The following is a 21,598-nucleotide window of genomic DNA, read 5'->3' on the forward strand; positions in this document are numbered from 1 at the left end:
ATGCAATTGTGAGCCTGTGGCCATTTGACAAGCTGGCAGTTAATTTAAAAATAAACTATTTTGCACTAAAGGTCATTTATAGCCAGAGTTGAAATGTGCTCAACTTCTCCTATTGGCTTTTTCAGGGTTTTGCTGTGTTACCCTTACATATATGTGGTATACCCACTGTAGTATATGTGACCCATCTGGCTAACTGACAAAAATAGGTCTCACTTACAGAAAGTATGGGAATCCCTTTATCAGGTAGGGCTGAAGAATCCCCTTGATTTAAGCTAACTGTATGCTATTGACAAGGATACATAAAAGGATTAACGCTCAGGTTTCACCAGCATTTTATAATAAAAAAAACATGCATGGGGCAGATGGAATGGAGTGCAAATGTAATAATTAATTATAGATAAAGGTTCTGAGTAAAGTCTTTGTTAAATGTAACTTTTATTTCAGAGCGAGTGTTCACGCAGTCATCATATTGCATCTCTCACACTCACGCATTACCACTGTACACCCATGGTGGTGTGGCTAAGCATAGGAATGCTATTACAATGAAAGCATATTTTAAAGATATGGGGCCCGGTTTTGATGATGGACAAACCTCTAGCACCAGGGCAAAACATGCTTGCCCTTGATTTTGATTAAAAAACTCAGCGCAAACGAGAGCAAACTGCCTTTACCTTGTAATGTAATTTTGGTGACATGTTTTGCCACGTCCTCTGCTGCCTGCTTTGGATTATAAGTTTTGGATTTCTTATGAGGAAAAATGTCCAAAACGAAGGGATGTACTATTATTATAAATGAGGTAACTGATTTAACTGTGCCACCTTAGTTAGTAAGTTAATAATTTAATTGCTAGTAAACATCAGTTAGTCCGTGTATTTTCAGTCATTCGGAATTTAATTAAATTCAGCGTAACATTTTGTAACAATTACTTGTTTACAATGTACCTCTGTTGATATTTAGGATAGTTCTGCCACTACAACCCGGCTTCATTCGAAAATCTTATCAGTTTCTAAAAAAATAAAATCTGTTTTTGTTTAATAATACAAAACCCATATTTCATACCAATATGTAGTAATTTATTCCAAATCATTTAATATTTTTAAGTGCACCTTTTTTTTGTGTGTCAGGTATGAAACTTACGGACAGCAAAATACTAAGTGCACATTAAAATTTTAAACACATTGGAATCAGTTACTTCCGGAAATGATGAAGTATGAGGTGTAGTAGTCCTATGTATTTTTTTTATGTTGTATAAAGTTTGTATGACTGTATATCAGAAGAATGATGTCAGTGGTTCAGTGAGCAGTTGAAGTAAATTCAGCATCATAAGCCACCATGCTAGCTGTGAAACTTTTGAATACAGTTCAGTATATGAAGTCCTGCATGGATACACCAAATACATCATTGATAGTAGGTAGGGCGGGTAGAAAATATTTTTGAAATGGGTTACATTTGCAGATTAATAGGGGTGCCACTCAAATCAGGGCCATATAAATGATTACTATTCTCTACATTCAATTAAGTCATAGACACAAAAGCCTATAGAAAAAATATTTATGTTGACATTGAAATACATTAAAATGACATTATTATTATTATTATTATTATTATTATTATTATTATTATTATTATTATTTGTTTATTTAGCAGATGCCTTTATCCAAGGCGACTTACAGAGACTAGGGTGTGTGAACTATGCATCAGCTGCAAAGTCACTTACAACTACATCTCACCTGGAGCACAAGGAGGTTAAGTGACTTGCTCAGGGTCACACAGTGAGTAAGTGAGTCGGGATTTGAACCGGGGACCACCTGGTTACAAGCCCTTTACTTTAACCACTGGATCACACAGCTTCCTCCTCTATAACTACTAAGCATCTTCCTCAGCCTGAATGAGCACATTGATCAGCTGCACTGTAATGAACATATTATTGGCAGGATATCAGTGAAGTAATCGATGAATAAATATTTACGATAACAAAATTATAAAACTGCACTTTTTCAGTTTACAAAAGTTAATACAACTGTATTTTAAACAGTTGTCTGCCATTAAGTACTGTAGGCATATTTTGATAACAGCCCCAATGCAGTTTATAATAAAATAGTCTTTTAAAAACACACGTATCATGATAATAAGGAATTTGATAATACAGTGCCCCCTCTTTCTTTTGTTATCTGACTTCAACATAAAACCTTGCCATATTGAAATCAGTGAATAAAGTGAAATGGTCCTTATACAGGTCCTTTACAATAAATTGTCAGCATGGATTAACACCAAATCAGTCGATTATGTATTATGTATAAATCTAGGGATAGCACTTCCTCCCTGCTGGGTGGAATAAAGGACGTCCAGTAATAGACTGTGTACACATGAAAACTTTGTTCAAAGAATGTGGAGGAATTAAATTTCTGTTATGTTGTAATTTTAACCCCACCAGACTACCTGTGAAGTTATCCGACTTCCACAAACAAGCTTTACTTGCCTGGAAACTTTGCTTTTGTCACAACTTCTCTCCACATAAAACAATTATTTGGAACAGTCAGTATATTACATCTAAACATAAATCATTATTTCTTAAATTATGGCTCGATAGTGGTGTTGTTTCTGTGCTGGATTTGCTGGACAAGATAGGAAACCTTTGTCAAGATCTTATACGGAAATGTAACTTTCTAATTACTGCAAAGGATTACACTCTGATTTCAGTGCCATATACCTTATTACATCAACTCAAAAGTTATTATTTCCTTCACAGGCCAGGTAAAGCAATCCCCTCTTTAGTTATAAATGGTATACATGTTTTGGATCGGAGATGTGATAATAAACACATAAGGAAGATATTTATTTCTCAAAAGTCCACTAGACCCCCTTGCATTAGCTACTGGTCCAGTCATTTAAGTAATAAGAACATAAGAACAGACCATCTTGCTCGTTTGGTTGTTAGTAGCTTATTGATCCCAGAATCTCATCAAGCAGCTTCTTGAAGGATCCCAGGGTGTCAGCTTCAACAACATTACTGGGGACTTACCTGGTGTACCCCATACCGCTTTCCGTTGACATGGAAGACTAAAGAGCTACATTTTACAATGTTACACAGATGTTACCCCTCAAGTACAATGTTACATTTACAGGTAGTCTGGATAATTGTTGTTCTTGTTCCTCTGAGCTGGAGTCACCAATACATGTATTTGTCTCATGCAAGATAGTTAAAATGTTTTGGACTGATCTCTTTTATATTTTTTAAAATACTGCTGAGTTCTTTCTTTTGGATATCAAAGATACAGTGTGTTACTGTAGCTAAGCTTCCAGAATAGATGTTAATTACATTTTGTCATTTGATTATTCTGTTAGGGAAGTTCCACATACATAAATGGAAATGGTCTAAACGTAAGCCTTCATATTTTTGACAGAATTGACATAGTATATCTATGCAGTTACTAAATTAAGCAAGTAAAACATCTGCTTTATTTAAAAAAAATACTTTATAGTTATGTATGACTGCTTCTCCACTATTATTATTATTATTATTATTATTATTATTATTATTATTATTATTATTATTATTAAGTAATTGACTTATGTGTGTGCAGGAAGCTATTATGTTTTGGGGAAATTCCTGCTTAATGGGAAGGAGTGGTGGGAGTACTCTCTTCCAGAATTAACGTGTCCTACTGCCAAGAAATATAACATTATTATTAGTAGTCGTAGCACTATATTTAAAAGTTTATGGATAATAATGTTGTCTTTCTGACAGTAGTTCACATTGCTTTTCTTTTATTTTTTATATAAAATGCTGCTAAACAATTAAATGTTTTCCAAGTTTCTTTTTGATTATATAAAAAAAAGAAAATAAATGGGCACAGTGTTAACATCAGTCCAGGCTGGTTTATGACAGTGAGGAACAGTTTACCGTACACAGAAAATGAAAAGAATAAAACAGTTAAATATATTTTTTCAGTTAGTTACCACAATTGTGTGTTTTTAGGACTACATGTTTTGTTTGAAACACAAACTTTGCAGTTTCCGGAGAGGTACTTTCCAAGTGTACAGTACTGTACTGTACTATCAGCAACTGACGCAACCAATTCACTCTGTGAGTCATAAAAAAATTAAGATATAAATACATTGGACCAGGGATTACAAAATCCACGTGCCCTTTGTAAAGAATTTGCTGCTGTTTTCAGGATAATGTCCTTGTAGTGTGTGGTATGTAACAATAATTCCAAGGACACAGTACTTGAAAAGAAAACACGGCCTGGCCTTGCTTTATTTGAAATCAAAACAAACGCAGTTTGTTCAACCAAAAACAAAAGAAAAGCCTAACCCTTTCTTGGTTCTAACTAAACAGGATAGTGTCCCTGTTTAAAGTTCCACACACACACAATTTATTTAGCTTTCCTTTCTTTTCTCCGTAATAAGCAAACTCTCACGCTGTCAGTAATTCCTTCCCATGCCCCCCTCGTACCTTCTCACCCTCACAACTCTTAACTTTCTGACAATTACATCATTAAACAATTAAGTCAAATTAATAAATCAAACAATTAACCTACACCGGAGTTAATTCTGACTCCAGTATCCTCCCCATGTTCTTAATGCCTCCTATACTCTTCCGATATAATAACATGTATTTCAACCAACCATGACATTTATTCTTTTTAAACCAACTTTGTTTGTTTAACTTTTCTTAAGCAACCCATGATAACCATTTTATATTCATTCGTTAAGTCTCGTTGATTTTACTTTTAAACATTTTACATTATATACACACTTTGTTTACCATCTAGTTGGTTTATGTTGTCTTTTCACAATTTATTACCTTTTTTATTTTAAACATCTCCTCAATTAAACATTCAAACCGGCTTTACCCAGATGGAGTGTACATTCGTTACACCCATTGCCCTAAAGCTACCAAAATTTGATCTGGAATGTACACTCCCTCACAACTTCTTGTTTCTGAAAATTACACCTGGAAACGTAAGTTTAATGACCAACGAGTGCTGTACTTGTATCATATTGTTCTGTACATGTAATATACAAATGAAATTGCATTCCATAGTATATGGTAAAAGAAAAAAAGTAAAATGATCAAAAAAAATGCCAAAGCAATGATGATGTTACTGTTGACGTGTACAGTAATAATGAAGGATAAAGGAAAGTGTTGTTATGTCAGTGAGAGCCTAGTGAGTCACAAACACGTATGATATTCTTTCAGAAGCTCTCAGGTTGCTGACCGAGGTGAGATTGATAGTATCTATATGCTCTGCAAATGGAGCCGGTTCTTTTAGTGCAGCTGAACCAAGGGAACCAAGAAGAGAACATTCTGGAAACATAGTTATACATATATCTATTAGACAGGGAAACTGCATACTTTCAAATCAAGAAATTTCCTAAGTTATGAATGTGTTGAATTTGTCAAATGTAAAAATCATGGCTGTGAAATACCTACGAAGGTTTTAAAATCAAATTTCTTACCTATTACTATAGAAGGAAAGGTGGCTGCTGCTTAGACCTTAATTATTGTCTTCAAATTTGGTACATCTCCTGATTGTCTCAATAATGCTCTATTAAAGTACTGTTCAGTCCATCAATTGTTTCAATGCCACGTTTTCAGACATCCATTATGATTTATGTTTAACCTTTTGCTTCTAGTTGTAATTTCTCTTATATTATGGCCCTAGGGTCCATTTGTAGTTTATCTTTAGGTACACTAACTATTTAGTTTAACGCAAACTGGTAATAATGTATAAGCATACTAATTTGAGCTTCACATAAGTGGTAAGAATTTTTTTGACATAACTTTTTGACAAAGTGCCATTAGGAAATTTCTGTCGACAAAATACAGTAAAAAGAATGCAGAGGCTTTAAAAAAAATAGTTCCTGTTTCAGTTTGACAGACCTTAAGAAACTTCCTCACATACAAAGGAGTACAGACAGCTACATACACACAGCTTATCTCCTTTAGAACACAGACTTGTTTGATTGTTACCACAACTTTAACTGTGTGTATGTGTGTGTTTATAAATAGTTTTTTAAAAGCAAACTTATAAATAACAATATATAAATGCTCTGTTTTTTTAAATTTTATTTTGGCACCACGTTCAGATGGAAAGTTCTCAGGTTTCATCAATGTAAAGCCTTCTGTTGTTATTTATACCTATGGTAAGTTATTTTTTCTTTAATCTAGTACAATTATTCTGAGCATTATACTATACAATATAAGTAAATATTCGCTATGTGCATTTTGTGAATGTATTGAATTATAGAAGTGCTTTGGTTCTATGGTGGATAATGAAACAGAGTGTAAAGTTTTAGTGAGTAGAGACACATCTTCAAAAAGTATACATGAGTCAGCTGATAATTTTACAAAGCTGGTGCTACGGCACTGATGCATATCATATTGGATGTAGTGACTTGATATTTGCAAAATTATTAACATTTCTAGGGATTCATTTGGCGAGGGACCTCAGATTCCCAAATAAAGTTGTGGAAAGTTAATCCTAATTCTTAATAGTTTTCACATATTGAGGAAGAAAAAGATACAGCAAAAAGTCACAGTAATGAAGAACTCCAACAATAATGATAATATGAAAAAAAGTCAATGGCTGAACACTCTGTGTGTGTGATGTCTCTTTTATGTATGATACTTGTTATACAGTATTAAGTGGCGACAAAAGCATTGGTGCTTGTTGAATAAAATGTGAACAAAACCAAAAACAGTAATACTACAATATAAATTAGAATATAAATATTGTATAATGTTACAGGTGTATTACCTCAATTTTACAAAGGAAGCCACAATGTAATTGGATTGTTAACATTTTGGTGTTACTCAGTTTTGGGGTATTTACAGGAGCATTAAGCACTGCTACCTTGTGAAATAAAACCAACACCTACTATATTGTAATCGCTTTCCGAAGGGTTGATGAAAATATAACGTTATTTGATATAAAGGGGGCTTTCTGTTGATACAGCATGCATTCCCTGTATCAAAATGATTCAAATAAGTACTTCAAGTCCTGGAGAGTCAGATAAAAGATATTCAGTCCCTAGGGATGTATTTGAAACCCCTGGCAGTCATTGTAAGCACTCTATTCGTGGTGACTATTAGTGTTGTGTGACCTGAAATACATTTCTGTGTTCTGTTCTGAATGGAACAGACAGGTTATCTTATCTATTCCCCACAGAAGTGACAGGAAGTCACATGTAAATTAAATAGTAATATTAGATACAGTACACATTGTAGCAGGTTCACAGATACTAGAATAGCTATTTACTATCTATTTACTATTTAATAATATATACTTCATATCAGATATGTTGTATCTAGAATGCTTCTTTCTTTTAAGGAGAGTAAATAACTTAATGTTATAAAGTATTTTTTTTTGTACATTTCCCTAGCTAAGCTATTTTCTAGTGTTTGTAATCAATCTGTATGTTAATGGACTCCAATATTGAGTTTGTATAATTTTCAACTCCAGCTACTCTGCATTTATATAGACAGAGAGAGAAGGAATAGAATACATTGTTTCACGATTTGAGTGGCATGAGGAAGTCAAGCTCAAAGCCAGGCAGATTTAGGGAAAAAAAAATATTACAAGTGCATATTGGAGCAAGAAAACCCAGAACCAGGAAATGTAAAAAAAAATACTCAGTAGTACTGTATTGAAAATAAAGTGGACGTGTTTTTATGTTACTTCAACAGAGTGTCAGAAATGCCTTCTTCAATTGCCTTGATTATTTTTTTTCACCTGGTATATTCTGAAGCTGCACCTGACAGTGAACAAATTGGTAGGTATGTTTTTAAATCAAGATAATAATGTCATTGCTTTTTAACCCTTAATTACTTGGGGAAATTACGTTAATACTCTTGCATGCAGCAGTTAGAGCTTACAAACTGCAAGTGCATGATGACTTAATTTGTTTAATTCACTGTTCAGAGTGCACTGGTAATGTAGTAATGTAATAATGTAAAGTAGAATTATTTAATTTGTAACTCAAAATGTAATTGCCTTATCAGTTTCTTATTCTCAAATTAAAGGTAATAAAATTACTGCAAAAATCCAGGTCAAATGAAACATTCTCATTAGATGAGTCAACAAAATATTGTAAACAAAACATGAGTCTCAATGGACATGCACATGAATAAAGAGAGTCAGGATAAAGACTTGATTATGTACAGTATGTTTGATTTGAAAATAAGAAAATAAGAGATTCACTGAAAATGCACACTAGAAAACAAGTTTGGCTATTATCAAAATTCCAAGCGTTGGCTTGATAAACTACACAATGTGTGTATATTTTACAAGCGAATTTATGCCAGCCATGTATAATATCCCCTTTTTGATCTAACAAACATTAATTACAAATGCTACCTTTGTTGCTTAATGGTTTTAGCCTGAACGTTAATGTGAGTGCACTGTAAGCAAAACTGGGCCACCCCACTGTATTTATTTATTTTCAATAGTTTTCACTACCAATTCAAATAAAAAGGGCGCTAACCCAGTTTGTGTCCCGGCTGTGCAAAGAGGTCGAACTTTGCTGGGAACTCCGAAGGGGGCGTCACATTAGCTCTGACAGCAGAGATTCCTTCTCCTGCGCAACAGCGAACCCTACTGGCCCGACACGGAGCACATTCAGAGTGGATAAAAAGCACGGCTGATCACTGTTCTCTGGGATTGGTAGCCCATCTATCTCTGCTCTGGATTGCTCGGCGTAAAAGCGATTCTGGCTTTAGGCTTGTGAGATCGGAGGACACTCACACGCCCTCAGGACATCTGTGCAGTGTGGGGACTCACTGCGGTAAGGAGAAAAAACATAATTGGACATTCCAAACTGGGGGAAAAATAAATAAAAATAATAATTGGTCACTTAAAAAAAAAAAAAAAGTGTGCTAACAGTCTTGAGTTGTCTTGTGTTCTTTAGGTGGTACATTGTACACTGCAGTTAACAGATGGTAAAATAAAGACGCTGTGTAATCGTGATGTGCAATGAACAATAACAACAAGCTGTCACAATATAAATGTACTTTAAATAATCTGAGACTTTCTGTTTTGTACTTGTTACAGTAGAAATTCCCCAACCTACAGACTTTAATATTAGAGAAATACGTATAGGAGTTTTTAACTTCACTTGGAAGTCGAACCTTTCTTATAATAAGGATTATGCTGTACATTACAAGGTGTGCATTGGGGATCTAGGCAATGAAGACTGTAAGGTAAGTGCTCTATATTAGTTAACTGAATGCATTATAGATCTACATGAACTAATGATAATGTTCCCCACACATTAGTAGCAACCCTTTAGGCTTAGATGGCATGTGACCTGCCACCATGATCTTGATATGTGATAAAGACAACAGTTTCATAGTAGTCCCATATCAGGGTTTTATTTTTGGAGAAGTTTGTAACGGCGCTAGATATACAGCACTAGTGGCTTGATTATTTTATTCATCCACAAGGCACATACAGTAAATCACTGACACAGGCAATTTGAGCTTCTCTACACTGCAGGGCTAATGTGCCAATGAGAAGGACCACACTCTGCGGCAGTGGTCTTAATGCCAATGGTTCTGTTTTTTCTAATGTGTTTAAGCAGTCTTACTCAGATTCCTAAGTTGACTCATCAATTAAGATCCTCAGAAAGCGAGGGCGCTAATGAAATTCAAAGTCAACTACCACATGGTAAAGCCTTAATCCAGAGGACACTATCGCTATTAGAATTCTCATTATTTTCTTTAAAACATCACTTTAAAACCTAGATTTACCTTGAACATATGATTCGTTGTGTACCCTTCTGCTGAGAAAGGTTGTAGGAAGATAGCCCTGAAACTTTATTAAACAAATAACTTTTTATTTGTCAGAGTTATTATAGTTTCTCTCAATCGTACCAGCAGCGAGCATATAGCGTCTGATCCACTCTAGAGCTGGAAACTGATTAGCTGATGGTACTAAATAGTTTACTTATTTTTTCTTCTGTAAGATATGGATGTTTTTAATCAATTGCAACATTGTTTGTCTTAACAGGAAGAGGAGAGGGGTGTTGCTCATTTTAGAAGATTTATATCACGAGGAGTTTTTGCAAAAGTTAAAACTATTGTGTCTTCTGGTAATAGAAAAGCTGAAAGCAATTGGACCATAAGGAATTTTCCGCTATCAAAAGGTAGGACTTTTGTAGTGCTAATCACTTCCCATTTCATTTAATGAGCTAAGGTACTTAGATTTGGCATACATTTATATTCACAGCTGTTCTATGCATGGCTTTAGTTCCGCTATACTGAACATATTGTACTGTACTATAGAAGCTAATATTCAATTCCTGTTCTCAAAAGGAATTTAGAGTTTCTTTGTCACTTCAGAGAAAAACACACGTTTTGCAAAATCGCAACTATGCAAAGAATGTGGTATTATGAAATATGGATAATTCTTTGCTGTAGGGGTAACAAAATAGTGATTAATATCTGTGCAAACAATTTGATTATTTTAAATAAGAACCACATTTTGTCTTCAAATAGAAGTAGATGTGAATACATTTTTTGAGTTCAAAATTATTTCACTGTTTAATATCCATTCTAGATGTATTGTACCATAAAATACAGATTTTACAATAGGAAAATAGTCTCTTTCACAGTTTTGTCTGTTGTAATGTATATTATCTCACCTACCTGATTAAAAGACTTCAGTTTGGAAGATGTTTAGGCTAGGTATATTACATTGGACATACTTCTGTATTGGAGACTGACCTATATATATATAAATGTAATTACCTTTTTCTCAGTGGTATGTTATCCACTGAACACACTGTAAGGATATACTACTGTAATGTATTGAAGCACAGTCCCCAGATTCTACTGTACTTAAAAAGAGCCAGGACTAAACTGTGTGCTACTCATCTTCTGGAGAGAGTACATTACAATTGCAGCTTTAGCTAAGGGTATATAAATCTTAAAACCAAAGTAATTATAATATGAATATATCAAACAGAAAATACCATTTATAATCTGTTTTACAAAATGAAGTAGGAGTTAGGTTTGCACTACTAGCTGCATGATTCTGTATGTACTCAAAAGTTATCTTGCTGTAGAATACATTGCAAAAGTGTCACCTTCACAGGATTCAAGATAATTATCGTTGTTGTCAGCCTAAAAAAAAAGTGATGTTACTGGTTGTTTCAAATAAAATATAATTTAAATATAGTTTTAAAAACACAGTGCAAGTGTTGGTGGCTGATTGTGAAATGCAAGCTTGTTTTTTGTGTTAAATTCTGCTATTTGCTCACTCTTTCCATACCAATACTCTGCGTCCATTAAGGTTGTTCTTGTCTGTCTGACACACTCTATATGGTGAACATGATAACTGTTTTGCTTATGTACCACTCTTCACCAATTTTTATCATACACTCCTAGCCTAGACGTTTAGAATCAGATTTTATTCAAATATTTGAAAACGTTCATGTACTGTCTGATTATTATGCAGACCCTCTGTACGTGAGTGCACTGGTTACTATATGCTATTAATATATATGTGTTAAAGACATGAATGATTGCAAGGAAAGTTTCTCTCTGAAGTTATGATTCATTGTACCACAGTTTCTGAGGGGGCAGAAATAAAGGTAATTTCTAAAATCCCCTTACAGTAAAAGAATAAAGAAGATGGTAAGATGAGTATGTAGATAAGTATTTAAAAAAAAAAAAGTTGACTAAAATAGCTACTTAACTACTTTAATTTCTTAAAAGACATCATCATCACTGTCTGATTTTGGTTTATCTCCTCAGGCATAACTGAACAAGCACTACAGAATGTGTCCTGCATTTTGTACAACTTTGACCATATAAACTGTACGTGGGAAACAGCAAAGGAAGTGCCAGATGATGCACAGTACTCAGTTTCTTTTGGGTAAATATATTATATATAGGGCTTCTGATTTTTGGTTTTAACTGATAAACACAGATACACCCTCCAAAACAAACAAACAAAATTGAATCGATGTATATCTAATAAACACCAGAAAGGAAAAACACTGGAAATGGTTACTCAATTCATGTTGACTTCACCCCCTTCCCAGTGCAGTTAGCTGTGCAATGTCAGTCCTTCCTGACTTGTATCTAGCATTGATTCGTTCTGAATACTTTAAACCCACCCCAAAGTGGCAGAAAAGTGTGAGTCTGCAGACAGGGAGGTTTGCACACGCTTGTGAGATTTAAAACAAGATTACAATTAGATACGCAGGATTGTTGTTGCTTTGTGATTTAAAACAGAATTACAAATTGTGAACGAAATTTAAAAAGTGCCTAGACACAAAAACCCCAGAAGAATATGCTTGTGACCATAAGGATTTAGTTGTGGAAGACAGCAAAGAAACGAAGGCAGTGTGCAAGTAACGGTACTGTCGAGTTACTATACATATTGTGCCAGGACAAAAACTGACAAGAATTTGGAAGTAACCGAAAAAAAGAATCTCATACAGTATATAAAAAGCAAAAACCCTGAAAAAAAGGATTTCATGGCATCTACATAAAACTCTAAAATAGCTGAAAATAAACACCAAAAAATGTAATTAATAAACACCGAAAAACTGAAGCCCTAATTATATATCACCTGCAGGGGTGCACAATATCACTAGTTATGGTGTTGATACAATACCAATTATTAGGCCTCCAAGCTGGCTTGGGATGCCTATTGTTATTGTAAAGATTTCTTTATTTCTTTATTTATGTATTTATTTTGTATTTAATTTGTATTATTGTCGTTTTTCCTCCCAAAACTTTAAACTACTCCTGTTCGCATGCGGTGTAACCAATCAACATGAAACTTGGCAGGTATCATCCCGTGTAGATTACAGTTCAGAAGCAAAAAAATTGCGTTCCTGCGTCAACCAAGATAGCGGCCTGATGCATTTTTGGGAAAAATCTTTCAAAATCTTCTTCTTGGGAACCAGTGAACCAATTGATCTGAAACTTTGCATATATCATCAGCAACCAAACCCCCTTCAAGTTTGCAAATCCCTCAAGTTGCTGCGATACAATTTACTATCAAAATGGCTGCCACCAAATTCGCCAAAATGTGCCCCCAAACATCAAACTGCTTCTGTTTGAAAACCGTTTAACCAACTAACTCCTAACTTGGTAGGCATCATCCTGGGGACAATGGAATTCAACTATTGCAAAATGGTGTTCTTTTGTAAAACACAATGGCGGCCAGATCTACGTTTCATTCTTAAATAAAAAAAAAACACTTCAGTTGAAAAATGGTTTACTTGTTTAACTCCAATGTTGACAAGCATCATCCCTGTGTCAATACAATTGACTTTTTCAAAAATGGTTTGTGCGTAAACCAATATGGCCACCTGACGCAGTTCTTTAAAAACCTTTCAAAATCTTTGTCAAATGTAAAACTAGCTTATAACTCCTTACAAAGTGCAGATATGTTAATGGTTACTATGGAACACATATCAATCAATCAATCTCTATTTTATATAGCACCTTTCATAGCGGACCACCGTCACAAAGTGCTTTATATGATAGTGAGGAACAATGCATAATACATTAAATACAGTGAAATACAGGGCCTAGTACATTTAAAAAAAACAGTAAAAAAGTGCAAATACATTAAATACAGGCATATTACAATGCAAATACAGGCATATTACATTAAATACAAGGCTAGGATGTGAATTCTAAACATTGTGGATGGTGTGTCATACAGAATCACAGGACTAGGATGTGAATTCTAAACATTGTGGATGCATGTGTCATACAGAATCATACGAATAAGATAGAGTGAAAGACCTGAAATAGCAATTTAGACAACAGCTAATATCAGATATCAGGCTTAAAAAGCATTGAAAGCAAGAGAGAACAAGTGGGTCGAGAGTTGATTTGAAGCGAGCGACTGTGGGAGCTGCATGCACTAAAGCTGGGAGAGATTTCCAGAGAATCGGGGCCACGAAGCTAAAAGAGCGCTCTCCGAGTGTGGTGCACTTTTGCTTGGGTATAACAAGCAAGCCAGAGTCAGAGGACCTCAGCTTGTGTACAGGGACATAGCAGGTCAGCAGGTTGGAGAGATACTCTGGACCTGTGTGATGAAGGAAACTTCAGGCCAAGAAGCTGGATCGTAAAAAAGGAGGCGGAGTGGGTTCAGGGTTTACATTACTACAACATGATTCAATACCTTGTGCTTGTTGCTGTACATTTTCAGAATCAGAGTCGGTGTCCAATTCCTGCCTCTCCTGTACTGGCTCTACAGCTGATGTTTCGTGCGAGGAAGCTGGCAGTTCTCCGCTAGTAGTAGGCCTAATACTACCATCTGCTGCTGACAGTGTCATTGTCCAGCCACTTTTAAACCATTTACCGTATACTTTCTTAGCATTTTCAGCTTCTTTTTTGAAAGGTGTAGCTGCCTTTTCTGTTCTCTGTGCTTTGCACAACCCGTTTTATCCTTTGGCAGCATATCTGACAACTGATTGAATAAAGCTTTTACTTTCCCGCCGCAGTCCGCACGCAGACTTTTTTTTGCCGGACAAGGCTGTTTTGAAAAAGGAGGTGGGGGGTGTTATCATGGAATTTGCATAAAAGAAGTTGACTGGTATTAAAAAAATGTTTTTGTTAAGAAATATTTACGATCACATATAATATTTTCTCTTTGTTGGTGATATCTCACTTTACGAATGAACAGCAGCTGTGAAAGAATGCTTTACAGTGAACATCCTCATATTATTAGTAAATGGAATAATCGTTTGTTGGAGTCCCTGAGTGTTTTGACTGACAGGCTTTGCCACGATTTATTTTGAATTCCCAAGAACAGCTGCCACTGGTCGGCGATGGCTAATATGTTTATTTCCTTATGTTTTGTTATTACAGTGGGCTGGGCTTAGGTAGAAAACAGAGAGTAGAAGACAAATGGATTTGTCTGGGCCAAAACATAGTCTGGGCCTGGGTGCAGTCGCATCCCTCGTGCCCCCCCTGACGCCGGGCCTGAAATGTACTGTATATTATTTTGTGGTTCAATCAGATCAAAAGTTGGATCTCTATTTAGGATGGAAATATCAATAATTTAGGTCAATCTGCCCACTCCTAATCTACTGCCTAACTAAATGCTTCATTCAACAGGGAGTTGATACAATAATGTATTGGATGTCACATATAATGAACTGTCACATACTTTCTCTTTAGGCAAAGAAACAGAGTTTTTCCATGTCATCAATTTATTAGAAATGACCAGAGGAAAATTACTGGATGCCACAGCAAAAAAGGGACAGCTTTTCTTGATAAAAGAGTTCACATACTCATCAACGTGTCAGGGGTAGACTTCTATTCTGCTCCCAGATTCAGATTTAATCCATATAAAATAGGTAAGAAAATACATGCTTAAAGTGTTGCCAGGTAAAGGTGTTTAGAATATTTCGAATTTACTTTTACATTAACCCTTTTGATTCCTGGATATCTATTCCACACAAATGTGCCGGCGGCAACATTGCTAACAAATGAAGAGCATGGCATTCACAGCAATCTTGCAATTTTATCTTGCCATATTTCTGTTATGAAGAGTATTAAAAATACAACTTTTTGGTTTTTCAGAGAAGCTCAACCCACCAGAAAATATTACAATAGCAAAAAAACCAGATGGTTTACACATTGAGTGGGATCAGCCATATTCATTAATTACCAACGAAAAAACATGCTTTATATATGAAGTAAACCTAAGTGAAAACGAACGATTCTTTGAGGTAATGTATTTGCAAAAGATAAGAGGGGTCAACTTACTTGCTGGTATACAAGTGCTACCCAAGGTTTTTAAAAATATACTTCAGATATAGTAATGACACTCTAAACATGTTACAAAAACTAAAAACGAGGGGTATGTTATGTTTTTAAGTGTGCTGCCTTGAACTAGTTGAGAGTGGCTTCTTGTACATCCTGTGAGGTAAGGCCTGTGTCAGGTGAGCAGTCACAGAAAATGCAAAAAGACACTCTCATGTAAAGAAAATGCCGTGGATGTATTTAGATCCCATAGGCTACAATAGGGAGCTGACTTAAAATGTTACAAACATACCTTGCTTTTTTAGTTTTAATAGTATGCTTTAGATTTAAATAGAAATATGAAGCTGTCAATAATCTTTTTTTATTTTTTTTTAGCTCTCAACATATTTTTTGGATTGAAGAATATCCTGCAGAATTATATGATTGTTAAATCCAGCTGCTGGACTTTTGACTAAAATCTCTCTTTTTTTGTTTTTGCTTTAGACATTGGAAATAAAAAAGGACAGTACATGTTCTATAACAACTTTTGACACAACTACGAGCTATTCTTTACAAATACGAGCAAAGAGATCATCAGCTTGTAGAGAAAACGTATTTTGGAGTGACTGGAGTAAAATCATTAGTAAGTTGTTTGTTTACTAAAAAATGTTACGTTTGGTTCCAAATTAGCAACATGAACTGAGATCTTCATACCCATCCAATCCTGGTCTCTTTGAGATTCCATGGGAAACATCTTAAAGCACAGAGAGACATATAGCAGTAAAGCACCTATATGTATTTGAAGGCATTTGTGGCAGAGCAGGGCTCTGCCCTTGTAAATACTGGCAGGAATGGGGTTAAATTCTCCTCCCTGCCCAGGTTGATTGTGTCAGGTGGGGGCAATCAAGTATCCAATTATTCAATTATTACCCAGCCACCTGGCATAAAAGGAGGCCTCAGCCTCCCACTAAGGGGAGAGTTCTAGAAGGAGAGGAAGCAAGATTGGTTTTGTGTATGTTGTTCTTTTTGTTTTTGCAAACCAGTGAAGGCAATGCCCAGCCTGGAAGCTGTATTTTTTTGTAAATTTTGTTTTGTGTTTATTGTGTGTGTTTTGAAACCTTTCTGTTTGGCCCTCATGCCGGTTTATTTTTGTGTTTTTGAGTATTAAAAGCTTTTTTTTTTTAACTTTTCACACTGTCTCTGAGTCTCAGCCTCTGTCATCCTGTCACAGCATTATAAAACCATTGACCACACTATGTAACACAATTTTTGTTCCTGGGTAGTAAGTGTTATTTCCTAATTGCTTATGCCTCAAAAGTATAGAAAATGGCTATTATTCCCCACAAACTTTGCTTTTGTGACCAGGACAGTGATATTTTGAAATTTACCTATTTCCAATGAGAAAACGGGCGAATTTGTGTCTTTTCATTCACATAAAGTCAGAAAAAAACAACATATGAATCCAAATTAACATGTATTTATACTAAAGTAATACAAAAATGACTACAAAAGATTTAGAAGTGAGTAGTTTTTTGAGATTTACGATTATACTGTAAATCACTTTCACGAATCAGCCCCCAAATGTAGTCTCCCATCATGTTCTCGTTATACTGTCCTTGGTAGCGGCGTTCAAAGTCCAGTATATCCTGGTGGAAGCGCTCGTCTTGCTCCTCCGAGTACGCTCCCATGTTCTCCTTGAATTTATCAAGATGAGCATCAAGGATATGGACTTTGAGGGACATCCTACAGCCCATTGTGCCGTAGTTCTTCACCAGAGTCTCAACCAGCTCCACCTAGTTTTCGGCCTTGTGATTGCCCAGGAAGCCCCGAACCACTGCGACAAAGCTGTTCCAAGCCGCTTTCTCCTTACTAGTGAGCTTCTTGGGGAATTCATTGCACTCCAGGATCTTCTTTATCTGTGGTCCGACGAAGACACCGGCTTTGACCTTTGCCTCAGACAGCTTAGGGAAGAAGTCTTGAAGGTACTTGAAGGCTGCCGACTCCTTATCTAGAGCTCTGACAAATTGTTTCATAAGGCCCAATTTGATGTGCAGTGGTGGCATCAGCACCTTCCGGGGGTCCACCTGTGGCTCCCACTTGACATTGTTCCTCCCCACAGAGAACTCGGTCCGCTTGGAAGGATCCACCATGCAGAAGTAGCAGTTGCTTGAGTGGTCAGTGGGTTACCGCCAAATTCTTGGGATAGCGAACTTCATGGCTCTCTTTTCCCCTCTGTACCATCCTACAAAAATACATTTATTTCACCCATGACTAATGTGTAAGAGATTCTCGCAACATTTTTCATATATGATATATTTTTTCAATAACATTGAAAATTGTAAAACATTTTAAAATTAAAAACTTTTACAATTTTTAAAATTTTAACAAATTTTATAACATAAAATTCCGAGCAACAATTGTCCATCTTACCTTCCAGAGTTTTTTTGCAGTGCTCGCAGGTGAAATGAGGTGCCCAGGGTTTGTCTTGATCCCCGACAGGCATGCCGAAATATGCCTTGTAGGCCTCACACATCTTAGCAGATGCTTCCACGGAGTACTTTTTCGCTCTTGTCTAGATAAATTGGCCGCAGACATAGCAAAATGCGTCTGCCGGATGCTTGCAGCCTCTTGATGCCATCTCAGAAAAATGCAGATATGTATCCATTTAGGCAGCTGGAACTAAACTAAACTGGTGGGCTTAAGACCCCTGTATGTATACTACTATTTATATTACTGGAAAGTTCTAGAAGTTACTCCAAGTTTACTCAGCACTGAATCTATCTGGAATGTTCTGGAAAATAGGTAAATTTCAAAATATCACTGTCCTGGTCACAAAAGCAAAGTTTGTGGGGAATAATAGCCATTTTCTATACTTTTGAGGCATAAGCAATTAGGAAATAACACTTACTACCCAGGAACCAAAAAAAAATTAAAAAATTGTTACATGGTGCCATTGTAAAGCACAGTAAGTAACTGTTACAGTACATCTAATTCAGTGTAATAATTTAATCCTGTTTATAGAACATAAGGCTTAATCTGAAACAATTTATTTTTTATGTTTAATACAAGTTCTAAAAAGTTAAAAAATTGTGTTTAGGGTGGATCTTGTTACAAGAGACAAGACTTTGCACAGTTTGAGCAGACAAACTGCTTGAGATGACATAGCAAAATTATACTGGGGAAAGTAAACTTTACCGTGATAAACTTTCATTAGGGCTATTCCCAGGCAAAGTGACAAAAGTTAGTCATTGGTCAATAAGGAATACTGCATCGCTAATTTCCTGAAATGATGTTTTCATGTATGTTTTTGTTCTGTTTCATTTTCTTAGCAATAAATGACAGACCTCCTGATCCTACAGTACCGTTAGTTGTCATAGCCGTGGTTGTGTCTGCTTTGTTTCTTATTTTGTTAAAGTGGAAAGGACCAAAGTAAGTTGTACATTTTTCACTTTGTTACTTCATTGAATTGAGAAAGTTAAGGACAAGCATTTTGTATACAAAAAAGAAACCTGAAATAAACTCAATATACACAATTTATATGACAATGTTTCCTTAACTTAAAATGAATACCAGTAGAAATTAACAGAACAGCTACATTTTCATAGCAGCAAACATATTGGAATTTTTAAACAAGCAAAATATAACCTAAAAGTAAACAATAAATGTTTACTAATATTAACCCATATTCCCCTTCTAGTGTTAATACATCATAATAATGTATGTATGTCTGTTTTAGGGTTTTGCTAAAACTTTTCCCGCCAATTCCTAGCCCTACCAATAAAATGAAGCAGTGGTTGGAAAAAGAAGACATTATCCAGGTAAGGAGCACTGTTAAACCTTTTAAATAACCCAGATCCTTTTGTATTAATTTATTGCTAGAAATTCTATGTACCTTCAGTAGTAAACCCACCCCCCTATGGTGTTGGCCCCTTGACTGACCTTAATAAGGTTGTTTCACTGTATTTCTTTAACATCTCTTTAATATTACAAACAGGCTTATGTTTACAGTATTAGTAATGCAGTGTATTGTGAAAACACACAGATGCACCGAACAGATAATGCTATTCATAAAACAGGATTCACGGGAGATTTCTTTTCATTATTCCATGGTTTAGACTTCTGAGCTCACGTCTGCAGGCACACGCTTCCTCACTCAAGCTCTTGACATATAATGCAATCTGATTTTAAAACCTCTTCCTAGAGGCTTGTGATTGGGTGTGGAATGCAGAAATATTATTTTGTTCGAAAAAATTGCCATTTGTGGTTCAACATACTTGTTTGAGGCTACATTTTCAACAACAGCCAACATGAAATCCAAAAAATACAGCAGATAATACTAATGTGTCAATAACGTCCACTTGGTATACTCTTGTTCATTTTATTGTTGGTGGATTTTGCAGCCCACCAAAATAGAATACATGATTGGCCTCAGCTTGTTTTAATAGCTGATTTTGTTGTCACAGTTATCTCGGAAACAGCTTACTGAGGCAAAAAGAACTTGCCAGCTCCTGAAGATTGGAAATTGCCCTGCAGATTATTCTCGATTTATTTTCAAACGGAATAATAAAAACGATCCCAATAGTCTTAAATATGCCAGATAAGATAACACCTGCCTATAATATATAGAGGAAATGGCATTAAAACCATGACAGACAGTATTTGTGTCATGGATGGATGCAGCAGTAACAAACAGTGTTGTTTTTAAATGATACACAGTATGCTTAGCAATAGAATGTGTTAGCGGTGCAGGACATCATAATGGGAAAAAAAAGATCCGTTCAGTAACTTTGCATGTGATGACATCAAAATAACTTTAGCCACATGAGTGGAAATATAGTCACATGAGTGGTATGAATTTGTTTCTCTATATGTATCTCTTATCGACTGGGACACATGTATTCAGATATTTATTTAGATGTCAGATAGTTCAAAGGCAAACTGGATTTCTGAGTATGCTCAACTACCTTTTCAAAAATTTCTCCTAGTAATTGAGATGCAATTAAAACTTGAATGTCTCCTCTTTGAAAATACAGCCAAATAATACAATATTAATGTGTATTTAATTTAGACATTACACTTGCAGTTGCCAAATAAACCTTTTCTGCCTTTATAGCCTTACAATCCAAGGGAACACCCAACATACATTGAGAACATTATTAAAATTGAAGAAAATGAAGAAAGTGATACATTGTGAAGATGCCTATATTTATAAAATGAAGAAGAAATTGATAAACTGATTACGTACTATTTTAATAATTAGCTACATCAGTTCAGCTTTCACTGTTCTTTAGACAGCACGGTAGAAATAGCTAGACAGACCAATGTTGTTGTGTTTATATATATATATATATATATATATATATATATATATATATATATATATATATATATATATTTTAGCTCAAAGAGCCAGCTGCCCTACTATATATGAGATATATATGAGAGAGAGAGAGAGAGATTTTGTACTTATGCAGTTTGTTTATTGAGTACTTGCATAAATAACGTTTGCAGCCATGTTTATTAACTATTAGTATGAAACAGTTATTTACTTTGCAATGAGTGACCAAAAGCATTTTATAGCTTTAAACAACAAGGGAATGTTAAGAAATTCTGTATATAATTGTCAATAAAATGTCTAAAAATAACTTTGTCTACAAGTCTTTAATACAAAAAACAAAGAAAAGTATTTACATATACAGTCAACTCTACCAATTTCAGCAAAAAAAGTCTTATCAGTAATTCTTATCAGGAGGCTAAGCCAAATGCATGCAGTCAGCTTTTATTGAAGTTACAGTAACACTGAAAAGTATTATACATTTAAAACTACTGTGCATTTTACTGAATATATGGTTGCAAGAGAACTTTTAAAAA

General features: G+C 35.2%; 1 protein-coding gene across 2 annotated transcripts; it reads left to right on the plus strand.

The window, feature by feature from the left end:
• The first annotated feature begins 5,895 nt into the window (after nucleotides 1–5,895).
• LOC117406608 (interleukin-5 receptor subunit alpha-like) lies at nucleotides 5,896–20,941 on the plus strand. 2 transcript variants are annotated; one of them, XM_034010755.2, is made up of 11 exons: nucleotides 5,896–6,153; nucleotides 7,697–7,782; nucleotides 9,060–9,208; nucleotides 10,017–10,152; nucleotides 11,765–11,885; nucleotides 15,161–15,339; nucleotides 15,566–15,714; nucleotides 16,232–16,370; nucleotides 19,057–19,156; nucleotides 19,464–19,545; nucleotides 20,841–20,941. In XM_034010755.2, the coding sequence occupies exons 2-11, from the start codon at nucleotides 7,707–7,709 to the stop codon at nucleotides 20,919–20,921; spliced, it is 1,212 nt and encodes a 403-aa protein (XP_033866646.2). In that variant the 5' UTR covers nucleotides 5,896–6,153; nucleotides 7,697–7,706; the 3' UTR covers nucleotides 20,922–20,941. The 2 variants fall into 2 exon arrangements, with proteins under 2 accessions (XP_033866646.2, XP_033866647.2); XM_034010756.2 differs by having other exon boundaries at nucleotides 9,063–9,208.
• Nucleotides 20,942–21,598: the final 657 nt, after the last annotated feature.

Source organism: Acipenser ruthenus, chromosome 8, assembly GCF_902713425.1.
Source record: "Acipenser ruthenus chromosome 8, fAciRut3.2 maternal haplotype, whole genome shotgun sequence".
NCBI lineage: Eukaryota > Metazoa > Chordata > Actinopteri > Acipenseriformes > Acipenseridae > Acipenser > Acipenser ruthenus.

Bases quoted from the DNA above. Each gene is read 5' to 3' on its own strand.
- LOC117406608 (XM_034010755.2), top strand. From the start codon at position 7,707: ATGCCTTCTTCAATTGCCTTGATTATTTTTTTTCACCTGGTATATTCT. The intron at 11,886-15,160 runs GTAAATATATTA...CTTTCTCTTTAG, and splicing joins CAGTACTCAGTTTCTTTTGG to GCAAAGAAACAGAGTTTTTC. The intron at 19,157-19,463 runs GTAAGTTGTACA...TGTCTGTTTTAG, and splicing joins TTAAAGTGGAAAGGACCAAA to GGTTTTGCTAAAACTTTTCC.